This window comes from Erinaceus europaeus, chromosome 22, assembly GCF_950295315.1.
Source record: "Erinaceus europaeus chromosome 22, mEriEur2.1, whole genome shotgun sequence".
NCBI lineage: Eukaryota > Metazoa > Chordata > Mammalia > Eulipotyphla > Erinaceidae > Erinaceus > Erinaceus europaeus.
In genome coordinates this window covers 15,218,036-15,232,350 of record NC_080183.1, presented here as the reverse complement: position 1 = coordinate 15,232,350, position 14,315 = coordinate 15,218,036, and the positions used below count along the sequence as shown (strand labels likewise).

At 53.4% G+C, this 14,315-nt stretch overlaps 1 protein-coding gene across 1 annotated transcript in view; it reads right to left on the bottom strand.

Annotated features, from left to right (window-relative positions):
* FLVCR2 (FLVCR choline and putative heme transporter 2) overlaps positions 1 to 8,996 on the bottom strand; it is a 32,438-nt gene extending 23,442 nt beyond the window's left edge. Inside the window, exon 1 of the mRNA XM_007530148.3 lies at positions 7,530 to 8,996. Coding sequence (XP_007530210.1) covers positions 7,530 to 8,816 — 1,287 coding nt within the window. The 5' untranslated portion in view covers positions 8,817 to 8,996. The remainder of the gene's footprint in view (positions 1 to 7,529) is intronic.
* Between the last annotated feature and the right edge of the window lie 5,319 nt (positions 8,997 to 14,315).

Here is a 14,315-nt window from a genome sequence, read left to right as displayed (position 1 = left end):
TAATAGATACTATATAATATATAGTAATGTAATTTATATACCTAAATCATATAAAAATGATATAGAGAGAGTTGGGGGGAGCATGCTCCCCAAACTCACAAAAAAAAATGACCCAAACCAAAAGTGGGGAGAGGATATAGAGAAGATATTTACTAAAGAGATCCAAAAGGCCAACAGACATATGAAAAAATGTTCCAAGTCACATATCATCAGAGAAATGCAAACAAAGGAGAGCTACACTTCACTCCTGTGAGGATGTCACACATCAGAAAAGGGAGCAGCAACATATGCTGGAGAGGGTGTGGGGACAAAGGACCCTCCTGCACTGCTGGTGGGAATGTCAATGGGTCCAACCCCTATGGAGAGCAGTCTGGAGACTCTCAGGATAGAAGTGGACCCAGCAATTCCTCTCCTGGGGATAGATCCCAAGGAGTCAAACACACCCATCCAAAGAGGTCTCCATACACTTACATTCATAGCAGCAGAGTTTGAAATAGCCAAGACTTGGAAGAAACAGAGGAGTAGCTAAGAAAGTTGTAATGTATATGCACAATGGAGTACTGTGCAGTCACTAAAAATGAAGTCACTTTTCTCACGTCATCTTGGATGGAGCTTGAAGGAATCATGTGAAGTGAGAGTAGCCAGAGAGAGAGAATGAATGTGGGGTGATCTCGCTCATAGGCGGAATCTGAGCACCAAGGACAGAAAGGGGAAACACAAAAGGTAACTTCAACTGCGTGGCTGTATCGCACCAAAGCAAAGGAAGACGGCCGAGGTTAGGGGTCGGGGCCTCTGGGGTCCCAGTGCAGGATGGTGGGAAAGGATCTACTGGGGTGAGAGTGTGTTCTGCAGACACCTGTTATGGGGACAGGAGGGATTGTGCCCATGTCAGCAATCATCCTGTAAGCCACTGACACCCCCTCCCCCAATAAAGTGACACAAAGAGAAAAAGAATCCGAGTGGCACAATGCCTTCACCCCTCCTGGGCGTTCTCAATCTGGCCGACTGCTCCCCTCCGTCTGCAGAAGTGGCCTCTGGTCTTGAGTGGGATGTGGGTGGGCCCAGGCCAGGCAGTAACTCGGGGGTATATGGGGGTGGTCACAGGCTGGCTTTTGTTCCTCGTGCTTTAGGGGGTGAGGCGGCAGACTGCAGGGAGGGCCCTCACGGAGCTGTTCCTGTGAAGTCAACTTCACCCTAGCCCTGCCTCAGAGCCCCAGAGAGGCCTAGAGGGAAACTCAGCATCTGGGCTGGGCAGCGGTTCACCTGCTTTAGTGCACAAAATCCCCACCTGCAGGCGGCTCTCTACCTCTCCCTCTGTCTCTCCCACTGCCTCTCCTGCTCCCCTCTTAATTTCTCTCTGTCCTACATAATTGAATAAAAAGACAGACAGTCAGACAGACAAAAAGAGCAGACTCTAGAAGGGTGACCCCAAGCCCGGACTGCCGGGTGAGACACACACTCGGGGCCCTTGGTTCTCAGCACCATCCAAGAGAGAAGAGAAAGTCGAGGCTCCTTCCAGACTTGAGCTGATGTCCTGCCTGCAGAGAGCAGGGGCTGTGACACTCTGGTCCCAGGGCCACTCACAGGTCACCTGAATTCTCCACCCCCAGGCCTCCCAAGGCCAGGGCTGACTGGCTATGACATCACAGAAGTCAGCATGAAAACCTGAACAGGGCAACAGCCCAGGCAGACTGTCTTCAACCAGACCGGCCGACAACAGTCACCCACATCTCTGCTCTGGAGCCCTGAGTCCCAGTCACGGGCCAGTAGAGCTCTGGTGTGAACCAGGGTTGTGTGTGTGTGTGTGTGTGTGTGTGTGTGTGTGTGTGTGTGTGTGTGTGTGTGTTTGTCTGGGTCACCATCAGACCTCAAAAAAAAAATATATATATATATGTATTAATGATAAGTTATTTTAGCCTGTTTCTAGCTTAATTCATGCTTTTTAAAAATATTTTATTTATTTTGTTAATATTTATTCACTTTTGTTGCCCTTTTTATTGTTGTAGTTATTTTTTTTAAAAAAATATTTTATTTATTTATGAGAAAGATAGGAGGAGAGAGAAAGAACCAGACATCACTCTGGCACATGTGCTGCCAGAGATTGAACTCGGGACCTCATGCTTGACAGTCCAAAGCTTTACCACTGCACCACCTCCTGGGCCACATAGTTGTAGTTATTATTGTTGTTGTCATTGTAGGACAGGACAGAGAGAAATGGAGAGAGGAGGGGAAGACAGAGAGGGTGAGAGAAAAGAGACATTTGCAGAACTGTGGGTTAAGCACAGGTGGCACAAAGCACAAGGACCAGCATAAGGATCCTGGCTCCCCACCTGCAGGGGAGTCACTTCACAAGCGGTGAAGCAGGTCTGCAGGTGTCTGTCTTTCTCTCCCCTTCTCTGTCTTCCCCTCCTCTCTCCATTTCTCTCTGTCCTATCCAACAACGATGACAATAATAACTACAACAATAAAACAACAAGAGTAGCAAAAGAGAATAAATAAAAACTGGAGTGATTTTTTTTAAAAGAAGAAGAAGGAGAGAGAGAAAGAGAGGCCACAGCACGGAAGCTTCCTCCAGTGCTGTGGGGGCCGGGCTTGACAGTGGGTAGCAGGCAGCACGTCCTGGGGAGCTCTTTCCCAGTCCGTCTGAGGGCTTGCTGGCTGAGCAAGCGGAACTGGAATCCAGGCCTGCTTGGCCCTTCCCAGAAGCCCTGACCTGTCAGCTTCATCTGACCCACTTTCAAGACACAGAAGATACTTTTCCTCACAGCCATGAGTCAGTATCATTTTAAAGACATTTCCCAAGCCAGACACAGAAAGCCTGGCTTGGATGAGGCTCCCAGGCCACACCACAAGGCAGAGAGAGAGAGGAAGGAGGGCCAAAGAGACAGCTCACCGGGCAGGGCGTGTGCCTTGCCGTGACAGGGCTTGGCTCTGAGCCCCCGTGCCCCACGGAAGAACCCAGAGAGTGGTGAGATCATATGTGTGTGAGGCCCCGGTGCTGGGGCGTGTGTGTGTGTGTGGGGGGGATACACGTTGATAGAAGTTATAGAAAAGTTCGGGGTGTGAGTTGCGCGGTAGCGCAGCAGGTTAAGTGCACGTGGTACGAAGCACAAGGACTGGCGTAAGGATCCCGGTTCGAACCCCTGGCTCCCCACCGGCAGGGAAAGTCGCTGCACAGGCGGTGAAGCAGGCCTGCAGGTGTGTCTTGTCTATCTTTCTCTCCCCCTCTCTGTCTTCCCCTCCTCTCTCCAATTCTCTCTGTCCTATCCAACAATGACATCAATAACAACTACAGCAACAATAAAAAGACAACAAGGGCAACAAAAGGGAAAAAAGTTTTTAAATGAGAAGAAAAGTTCTGAGCAAGCTCCAGGGGGTGACACAGTGGATAAAGCACTGGACTCTCAAGTATGAGGTCTAGAGTTTGAACCCCAGTAGCACATGTACCGGGGTGATGTCTGATTCTTTCTCTCCTCCTATGTTTCTCGCATCTTAGCGTGTTGCCTGTGCCAACCAGGCAGCGTGTGAGGAGGCAGCAGAAGCAGGAAGAACCTTCCTTGTGTTTCTCCCCAGAAACAGGACCGACAGGCCAGGTCAAGCCTCCCGCAGGCTGCGTGGCCCCCTTCACCTGACTCCCAGCCTCTCCCACCAGCACGGAAGCAGTGTAGACAGTTTCTTCCTGCTGGCCTGCCTTTGCCAATCTCAGTCTCAGAACGGCAGGGCCCTGACGAGAGTCGTGGGAGTGTCTCCTCCACGCTGCTGCCTCCTGGCTCTGAGTCTGCACTGTCCACCCTGCCAGGGTGACGGTTCACTTGTCACTTGTCAAGTGCAGACCAGGCCCAGGAGAGACAAATGCTGCCACAGAACTGGACACTGGACTATGGTCTGTGGGCCACACTGGCACACTGGGCAGAGAGCAGAGTGGTGACACAGAAAGACTTCCATGGGCAGAGGAGATAGCACAGTGGAGCTGCAAAAAGACTTTCCTTCCTACCTGAGGCTCTGAGGTCCCAGGTTCAATCCCCAGCACCACCATCAGCCGGAGCTGAGCAGGGCTCTGGTCCCCCCCCACCCCTCATATCTCTCTCTCTCATTAAAACAAAACAAATAAAATGTTTTAATAAAATCAAATTTGGGGGCCAGGCAGCGGCGCACCTGGTTAAGCGCACACACCACAATGCACAAGGACCCAGGTTCAAGCCCCTGGTCCCCCCCCCCCCACCCGCAGGGGGAAAGCTTCGCTGTTGGTGGGAATGCATACTGGGGCAGCCCCTTTGGAAGCCTGGATGGACAGTCCTTAAACAAAGAAACATGGAACGCCCTAATGACCCATCGATGCCACTCCTAGGCATTTATCTAATGGACACTCAGCCACTTAATTAGAAGAGACACATGCAGCCCTGTGTTCACAGCTGCGTTCTTCACAACAGCCAAAGAGTGGAAGCAGCCTAAATGCCCATCAGCAGATGGCTGGCTAAAGAAGTCATGGGATTGGTCCGGGAGGTGGCGCAGTGGATAAAGCATTGGATCGTCAACCATGAGGTCCCGCTTTCGGTCCCCGGCAGCACATGTACCAGAGTGATGGCTGGTTCTTTCTCTCCTCCTATCTCTCTCCTGAATAAATAAATTCTTTTTTTTTAAAGTTTAAAAAAAAAGTCATAGGATGTATATTCCATGGAGTACTACTTTGCAATCAAAACAGATGATATATTGTGTCTTTAGGACAGAATGGGTGAAACTGGAGGTGAGGTTGCTTAGGGAAATAAGTGAAGAGATGAAAAACAGCTGCCAGGTGGTTTCACTCAGATGTGGAGTCTAGAGACCTGATACACAGGAACTTGCAAGAAAAAAAAAAAAGTGTGGTCCGGGAGGTGGCGCAGTGGTAAAGCTTTGGACTGTCAAGCATGAGGTCCCGAGTTCAATCCCCCAGCAGCACACGTGCCAGAGTGATGTCTGGTTCTTTCTCTCTCCTATCTTTCTCAGAAATAAATAAAATCTTTATTAAAAAAAAAAAAAAAGCAAAGTGTTCCTAAGACTTGTGAGAACTCTAGTGGTTGGGTGGGAGGGTAGGGACACAGAGCCTCGGTGGTGAGTGTGGTGTGGGACTGTACACTAGAACCTTACTTAATCTAGTAACCTGCTGTCAAGCACAAAGAAAAAAAAAATAAGAAAAATGTGGTAAGGAGCCACTCTTGTTAGCATCCTAAGCCAGAGCTGAGCAGTGCTCGGATTAGAATAAGTGAATGAGTAAAGACACAGCACTGGGAGGAGTCAGAGGATGACAAAGACATCTTATCTCTGGTATTAAGCTGTCTCTGCAGGTGTGGGAGGGAGGGTTTGAGAGCCTACTCCCTGTGCCTCACAGTGACTAAAAGCTTCAGATTCTTGGGTCTCTAACAAAACAAGTGTTGAGGTCCCTCATCTCTGCCCCTCCCCGGGCCTTGCCACTTCCCTGTCAGTTCTCTCACCCTTCTTTCTGGCTCCTAAATGGCTTCCAAGCCCCTGGAAGCCTCTGACCAGGGGGAGGGGTAGATAGCACAATGGTTATGCAAAGAGACTCTCCAGCCTGAGACTCCAAACTCCTAGGTTCAATCTCCTGCACCACCATACTTAAAAAAAGAAAGAAAAGAAAGCTTCTGACCGCCTTCACAGCTCAGATTGCTGGGTTTAGGGACTGAGGAGGTAGTTTAAAGGTCCTACTTAAACCTTTCATGCCTGACCCTCAAAGGTCCTGGGTTCGATTCCTACTACTATGAAAACTAAATAAATGTTCACAAGTGGTGAAGCAGGGCTGCAGGTGTCTCTTTCCTGCTCCATCTCGCCCTCCCTTTCAAAAAAAAAAAAAGAAATAAAGACCAGAGGTTGGGGAATGTCACTTTCAACACTTTTTTTAAAAAAATGCCCTGAATAAAAGATTCGCCTTGATCTCCAGGCTTGGAATCAGATGTCCACTATTCAGACTGTTCAAGTCCCCAGGTGACAGGAAACTGAGTCCAGAAATCTACACAGCCTGCTTGTGCGCTAGAAGTGGCTTTTCTTTCTTTTTCTTTCCCTCTTTGACGCGGTGGGGTGCGCTCCTGCCTCCTGCACACACAAAAGCCAACAGCACCAAAGCTTCACCCCCATGGACCCCAGGCTTGAACCTGGGTCACGCACATGGCAAGGCATCACACTGTCCAGGTGAGCTTGCCCGCCCGCCCTCTGTTGGGGAAGTCCAAGCTCAAACGGACAGAAAGCAGTTAAGATGAATGAAATGCAGGGCCGGGGGTGGCACACCTGGTTAAGCGCACATAGTACCAAGTGCAAGGATCTGGGTTCGAGTGCCGCCCCCCCCACAACCTGCACGGGGATGCTTCACAAATGGTGGAGCAGGCCTGCAAGTGTCTATCTTTCTTCCTCTCTATCTTCCCTCTCCCCTCAATTTCTCTCTGACCTATCAAAAAATAAATAAAGAGAAAAAAAAATAAAATAAAAGGGAGAGAAAATGACCGCTGGGAGTGGTGGATTCATAGTGCAGGCACCGGGCCCCCAGTGATAACCCTGGAGGAAAAGGGAAAAAAAGAAAAGAAATGTTGCCTTCAGGGAAGTTTTGGAAGTTTCCCAAGGAAATGAGAAGTTCCTCAATTTGCTAGCTGCTCTGAGCAAAGAGAGAAGCAGGCCTGTGTGGAATAGGGGTCACAGGGCCATCTCCTCTCCAGGCCCCTCAGGCTCTGAGGAAGAGGACCCCGGAGGACCCCACAGAGCTTTGCCCCTTGGGCATTCGACAAAGGCACTGGGTGGGGGCAGGCCCTGACTGAATTAAATCCACACAAGGATATAAAGAACTTGAGACGCCCTTCCCCAAAGGGTTCAATGACAACGGCCTCTCCCAGCTGGTCCCAGGTTTCCCCAGAGCAGGGCCAGTCCGGGCCGGGGTCTGTCTGTGAGGCCACACATGCAATGGAGAGGATCAGGGGAGGGCAGTGGACAAAGCACTAGCTGCTTAAGCCTTTCCATCCCAGGCACTGCATGTCTGGTTCATGTTCCATCTCTCTCCCTCTCCTCCTGTCATTCATAAATGAATAAACTTTTTTAAGAGAAGTAAAAATAAGTGGTCTGGGAGGTGGCACAGTGGCTAAAGCACTGGACTCTCAAGCATGAGGTCCTGAGTTCAATCCCTGGCAGCACATGGACCACAGTGACGTCTGGTTCTTTCTCTCTTCTCCTTTCTCATTTATAAATAATTAAAATAATAATAAAAGCACCTGTCAAACACCCATGGCCCAGAGTAGTCTGTTTGGGGCAGGGGTGGGGGGCTGCTCCCCCAGACGGAAGAACTTTCCAGAAGCCACAGATGTATGACAAAGTCTCCAACCGAAAGCCAGAGGCCATGCACAGGTCCCCTCCTTTTGTGTCCCCCCCCCCACCTCTGACAGTGTCTCCCAGTCACAATCACTCACACACCCAGAGTCACAGCCCCTCAGCAGCTGGGACAGTTGGGGATGGTCAGGGACTGGCCCGGGGGCCAGCCCCCCAACAATACCACCCACCTGATTGCCAAACACGGCGATGGAGCAGGCCGTGGAGACCTCGTTGGCACCAAACCAGACGGAGGCGATGCGGGAGGGCATTCCCAGGATGAAGACCTGGGCCACGGAGCAGATGACCTGGCCGAGCACGGTGACCGGGAAGAGGTGCGGCTTCAGGCTGCCCAGCTTGACCCAGGCGCCCAGGCAGTTGAGGCCGGCGCCCGCCAGCGCGATGGCCCGCAGGCCGGCCTTGTCCAGCAGCCAGGCCACAGGCGGCAGCAGCGGGATGTAGGCCAGCATGTAGCACATGGACAGCCAGTCCACCGCGAAGGTGCTGACACCGTAAAAGTGTGTGAACACGTTGCTGATGGCGCTGTACTGGATCCACTGGAAGGCGTTGCACATGGAGTAGCCGCTGAACACCAGCACCACCACCCAGCGCCGCAGGCTCAGCCGGATGGAGCCTGGCTCTCCAGACGGCTCCAGGCCGGCCGGTGAACTGGGCTGGATGGACACCGAGGGGCGCTCGGACTCGCTGGGGGGTTCGGACCCGCTGGCCTGGATGAGCCCATTGGGGGACTCGGACCCTGTGGTGGGCTCCAACCAGCTGGCCTGGATTGATGTGCTGGGGGGCTCAGACTCGGTGGGTTGGATGGATTCGCTGGGGGTCTCATAACTGCTGGCCTGGATGGACCCGCTGGCCTGGGTGGATATGCTGGGGGGCTCGGACCAGCTGACCTGGATGGACTCGATGGGGGTCTCATAACTGCTGGCCTGGATGGACCCGCTGGCCTGGGTGGATATGCTGGGGGGCTCGGACCAGCTGACCTGGATGGACTCACTGAGAGGCTCAGACCAGCTGACCTGGATGGACTCACTGAGAGGCTCTGACCAACTGGTCTGGATGGACTCGCTGGGGGTCTCATAACCACTGGCCTGGGTGGATATGCTGGGGGGCTCGGACGAGCTGGCCTGGATGGACTCACTGGGGGTCTCAGAACCGCTGGCCTGGGTGGACACGCTGGGGAGCTCGAACCCTCTGGCCTGAGTGGACACGCTGGGGAGCTCGGACCCTCTGGCCTGGGTGGACACGCTGGGGAGCTCGGACCCTCTGGCCTGGGTGGACACGCTGGGGAGCTCGGACCCTCTGACCTGGGCGGACACTGTGGGGGGCTCCGACCTGCTGGCCTGGATGGTCCCGCGAGGGGGCTCGGGCAGCGAGGGGGGCGCAGACCCGGAGGGGTCCCTCGGGGGCTCCTGCGCCCAGGTCCCCTGCTGCGCCTGCGGGCCGGCGTCCGGGGCGCCCATGGCCGCTGTCCCTCGGGGCGCCCGGCCGGGGTTGCGGGGGCAGCGCGCTCGGCCCGCCCCACCTCCTCGGCTGTCTGTCCGCTGCTGTCGCTGTCGCCGGGCCGCCGGTCACTCGCCAGGGTCCGGGACAAAGTGGCGGCCGCAAGGAGCCGCCCGGACTCTGCCCCCTCCCCGGGCCTCGCCCCCCGGGGCGCACGTGACCGCCGCCCCGCCGCCCTGCCCGCCGCCCCGCCACGCCCCCGCCCGCCGCAGGGCACTTGTTTCGACACAGTTTGCCGGGTGCATTCCTGCCCCGCGCCTCCGGCGCCATGGAAACCTCCCGGCACCTCCAGCCCAGGTCTCAGAAGCACTTGCCGGCCCCCCACCCAGCCCCTTGCGGAGGGGGACTGGAAAAAAGGCTCCTCTTGGGAAACCGACCCCCCCCCCAAGGGCGTCCTCCTGCCACCCCTCCTGCCTCACTCCCAGCGCCTCCAAAGTGTTGGGGGCGTGGTGCCCCCGACGGACTCCGATTGCTCCCCCCTTACTGGCTCAGACCCCGGCTCCACTGTGGGTGCGGGAGCCCCCTTGGAAGGCTGGTCTGGGGACCCCCATTCTGCACCTGTCAGGCGGCGCTGGCAGGGCCCCACGGCTCCCTGCCTCCCACCATGGGGCTGCAGGAAGCGGGGAGCCGTGCAAGCCTGAGGGCCCCCCCAGAACTGTGGGTGTCGGGCGTGGCCTGACCTGTGCACCCACGAGCTCTAGGCTGCCACCTGCCCCACCCAAGGGTGCCAGGGCGACGCCTGGACGCGCCCCCTCCCCCAGAAAAAATGCTCACTGGGCTGGTCCTGCTCTTTGGATCTGGGCTCCCCACCCCGGCACAGGGTCCGGATTCTCACTGCATTGGAACGCGGGCTCGTTCCCGCTGTGTCCCCCACCCTCCCCCGCCTCGGCCTCTCCAGCTCTGAAAAGGACTGTGTGACAGTACTGCAGGGCGTACTTGGGACAACTCCCAGCAGGCAGGAAAAGTCTAGGGAACACGGGCCACCGCGCTGCAAAGTCTCTTTGCACCAGGACTTCTTCAGTGTGGCGGTCCGGACTTGGGCTGAGGCCCGAGAGATGAAGCCCCTTCTTCCTAAGCACCTGCCTGGTCGCACCCGCAGTCGCCTTCCGAGTGCCCTCTCGCTACTCCAGTGAACCCGTCCGCCCCCACCCCACCCCACCCTCCCCGCCACGGGAGAGTCCCCAGAGCAGCCCCGCTGAACTCGAAACTGAAATTAAAAAAGAAAAAAAAAAACTCAGCTGGTGCCACTTGAAAGTTGGAGAGCCTTTGAGTATCACCAGTTTCTTTCCTCTTGATTTTTTTTGCTGAATCTTCAATCCAAACGTGAAGACTCTGAAACAGTGGGACTCAGGGTGGGCTGGTGTGGTGTGTTAGAATGCCCCGGGTAGCCCCCTCGTCCCCCGGACATTCTGCCAGCCGTGCTGGGGCAGGGAAGCTCACCCATGGGGTCTCAGCAGACAGACAGGCTAAAGAGCCTCTGGGTCCCAGCAGAGGGGATGTTGGGTCAGGAGGGAGAGCACCCACGGGGAGTGTCTGCGAGGCCGCCTCTTCCCACTCCAAGGGAGACAATAGCATTTCCTGTTGGCCTTGCCAGAGCACAAACACCCCATTCTTTTGTAAAACCTTGGAGACGCCCCTCCCCCCTTCTAGGGAAACGCACAGGATATAGATTTTTTTTTTTTTTCATTCCGTTTTTGACCAGAGCCCTGCTCAGCTCTGGCTGACTATGGTGCTGGGGATTGAACCTGGGACCTTCCTGCAGGCATAAAAGTCATTCACAAAACCATTATGCTGCCTTCTCCACCCTATTTAATCATTTATGTTTATGAGATACAGAGAGGCAGAGGTCAGAGCTCTGCTGAGGTCTCAGGGGACCTTAGAGCCTCAGGAGAGACTTTGCTAAACCACTGTGTTATCTCCCCTGCCCCAGATAAAAAATTTTTTTAAATTACTTATTTATTGGATAGAGACAGCCAGAAATTGAGAGGGGTGAGAGAGAGGGAGAGAGAAACAGAGAGACCATTTGTGAAGCTTTCCCCCTGCAGGCAGGGCCCAGAGACTCGAACCTGGGTCCTTGAGCACTGTAATGTGTGCGCTTACCTAGGTGCGCCACTACCCAGGCCCTCTCAGATAAATTCTTAACTTCCTTTTACAGGTGAAGAAAGTTCAAAGACCAGCAAGATAGTTCCCTTGAAAGGGGTGCCTGCTTTGTCATACAAAGGGTTTGAGCCTGACCCTCACTATTCGGGGGGAGGTTTTGGTGCTGTGGTGTCTTTCCCTTAATCTCTCTTTCACTCTCTCTCTCTTTGCCTCCAAGGTTATCGCTGGGACTCTTTGCCTGCACTACGGATCCACTGCCCCTGTGGGTTTTTTTTTTTCCCATTTTATTCAATAGGACAGAGAGAGGGGAGGGAGGGAGGGAGGGAAGGAGAGAGAGGGAGAGAGAAAGACACTTGCAGACCTACTTCACTGCTTGTGAAGCAAGCCCCTTTCAGATGGGGAGCTGGGGCTCTAATCAGGATCCTTGTGTGAGTCCTTGCACCTTGCATTATGTGCACCTAACTGGGTGTGCCATTGTCCCCATCTCATACCACACACCCTCTGTCTCTCTATCTGCAAAAGTCGACATGAAGTAGTGCAAGTCTAGTCACACCGTGATGGAGCTAGTGAGTGTGTGCTCCTCAGACCCGCCAGCTAACCAGAATCAGGGGTGGACAAGGTCCTAGTCTTCCACTTGGCCTCTCCTGGGGACTCTCTTGGGGCAGTGCTCTAGTGTGGCAACTGATATTGTCATCAAGGTGATTGCTGGGACTTGGCGGCCATTTCTTCTGTTAGTTTGAAAAAAAAAATTGGTAGAGGTAAGAAAGAGACAGAACGAGAGAGAGACAGAATGAGAGAGAGAGAGAGAGAGAGAGAAATCAGGACACCGTGCTTTAAATCTTAAGCAAACTGAACCCAAAGTTCAAGATCCACTCATCCCAGCATGAAAGGCGACTCCAAGGACCATTGGAATGTTCAGGCAAATCAGGGGACCAGTGTCACCAGGAAAAATCAGTGATTCAGCTCCCCAGTGTTACAGCTCAAATATAACCAAAGAAACAGGCCTCCTGGACAGCAAGGAGTCACATTCATTTCTGGTTATTGGGTTTCAGATGATTTCTACCAGGCCCGAACAGCTTTCTACCTCAGTGCAATCTGCTTGGTTCACAGAACCCAAGGAGGTGCTGACAATACTAAAAGCCAGAGCAGGTTGGCTGCAGTCAGAGTCCCCCAAGGCCTCCACTTGGACCCTGGAGTGCGGAAGTGGGGGCCCACCGCTCACAGTGGTTTTCTCGCCTTCATTCTTTGGCCTGTGGAGTTTTCATTTCACTAGGTGGTGGCAGGGACACCCAGGTTCAAGACCCTGGTCCCCCAGCTACAGGGGGGAAGCTTCAGGAGCAGTGGAGCAGTGTTGCAAGTGTGTGTGTGTGTGTGTGTGTGTGTGTGTGTCTGTCTGTCTGTCTCTATCTCTCCTTAACACAGAATAAAATAAATCTGCCTTGGGGATAAGGAGGTGGAGGGGGAGGGACAGCACAGTCGTTCTGCAAAAGACTTTCATGCCTAGGGGGCTGGGCTGTAGCGCACTGGGTTAAGCGCCACATATGGCCTGAAGGGCAAGGACCTGGGGAAGAATCCCAGTTCAGGCCCCCGGCTCCCCACCTGCAGGTCTGCAGGTGTCTATCTTTCTCTCTCCCTCTCTGTTTTCCCCTCCTCTCTTCATTATCTCTGTCCTATCCAACAGCAGCAGCAGTAATAACAATGGAAAAAAGATGGCCACCAGGAGCAGTAGATAACCAGCGATAACCGTGGAGGCAAAACAAAGATTTTTATGCCTAATAAAAGGCCCCAGATTCAGTCCCAAACCATCAGAGTTTAACAGTGCTCTGATAGAAACTAACCTTAGAGACTTGGGAGAGATAATCTCATGTGTATAAACTGACTCTCACAATCACTTCTGTCACCTGGTTCATCCCCACCAAGAGGAGGTAGCTATCCAAATACTGAGCAGACCTTAAACAAAAGCCTGAGCCCATTAACTCAGTAAAAAGCCATTTATGGAGCCAGATGCTATCTGTCATGCCTGCTTATTGAAGCATCCCACCTACACCTTTAAGAGGGGAAGATATTCATCTTGGGGGGAGTCGGGCGGTAGCGCAGCGGGTTAAGCACAGGTGGCACAAAGTGCAAGGATTGGTGGCATAAAGGTACCAGTTCGAGCCCCTGGCTCCCCACCTGTAGGGGAGTCACTTCACAGGCGGTGAAGCAGGTCTGCAGGTGTCTGTCTGTCTTTCTCTCCCCCTCTCTGTCTTCCCCTCCCCTCTCCATTTCTCTCTGTCCTATCCAACAATGACGACATCAATAACAACTACAACAATAAAACAAGGGCAGCAAAAAGGAGTAAAGATATTCATCTTGGGTGGGGACTGCCTCCTGAGAAGGGGCTCTGGTTCTAGTCCAACTGATGCCCCACCACCCCAGGGAACAGGAGGCCTCTGGCCTTGAGCTCACAAGTTGCCGGGCCGAGGCAGAATGGTGGCAAAGTCTGCCCCCTAGAGGCTGACAGCTGCTCCTGGTGGTGAGAGCGGGGCTCCTGGTCGCAAGGTCAGGCACACCTTCTCAACAGGGAGCTGAGTGGGAGGCAGAATCTGGGAGACTCATGGAAATGGTCAGGCTCTGCGCTGTCATGGCCGACAAAGCAGGATAAACTGTTTAATGACCATGAACCTGAAAGTCAGCATCAAGCAGATGGATCAAGTAGATGGAACTAAGGGTCTTTGTGTGGGAAGAAGCTAGGAAGCCGATTTTAGGTATATTCCAAGGGGCCCGTGACTTTAGTCATTTTTGCCTGAGCCTGACACCTACCTAACATGCAGGTGGGCTAAAAGTATCATCTGGGAAGACAGTGTCAGAATTGAGTTTATTTCTCATTAACAGGTTTCAGGTTAATTCCTACCAGGTCTGAATACGTCCTACGTCAGCACGCAGCCTTTTATCTGTTTTCAAGCTGCACGTGGCGCAAGCTGATTGGTAAGAGTCCACTGAGGTGCTGACAATACCAAAAGTGAGAGCAGGTTGGCTAGTCACGAGGCCACCAAGCTCTCCACTCAGGACCCTGGAATGCAGAAGTGAGAGTCCACCATTCACTGCGGCTTTCTTTCCTTCATTCTTTGGCCTGTGGATTTTTCCTTCCAAAACCTTGACTGGAAGCAGCGTCCTCCAGATGCTGTGTTAGGTATTCAGCATCTATCAAGTCTGGTGTCCACCAATATCTCTTGGGAATATGCTGCTGTGCTGAGGCCCTGGATCCATGAGTCTCACTGAAAAGTATTTGGAATTGGCAGAATTCACACAGTTCTGTGTGCAGTCTATGTAAAATGCTGCTGAGCCGAATTATAATTTCTCGTAGAATTTCAGCCAGC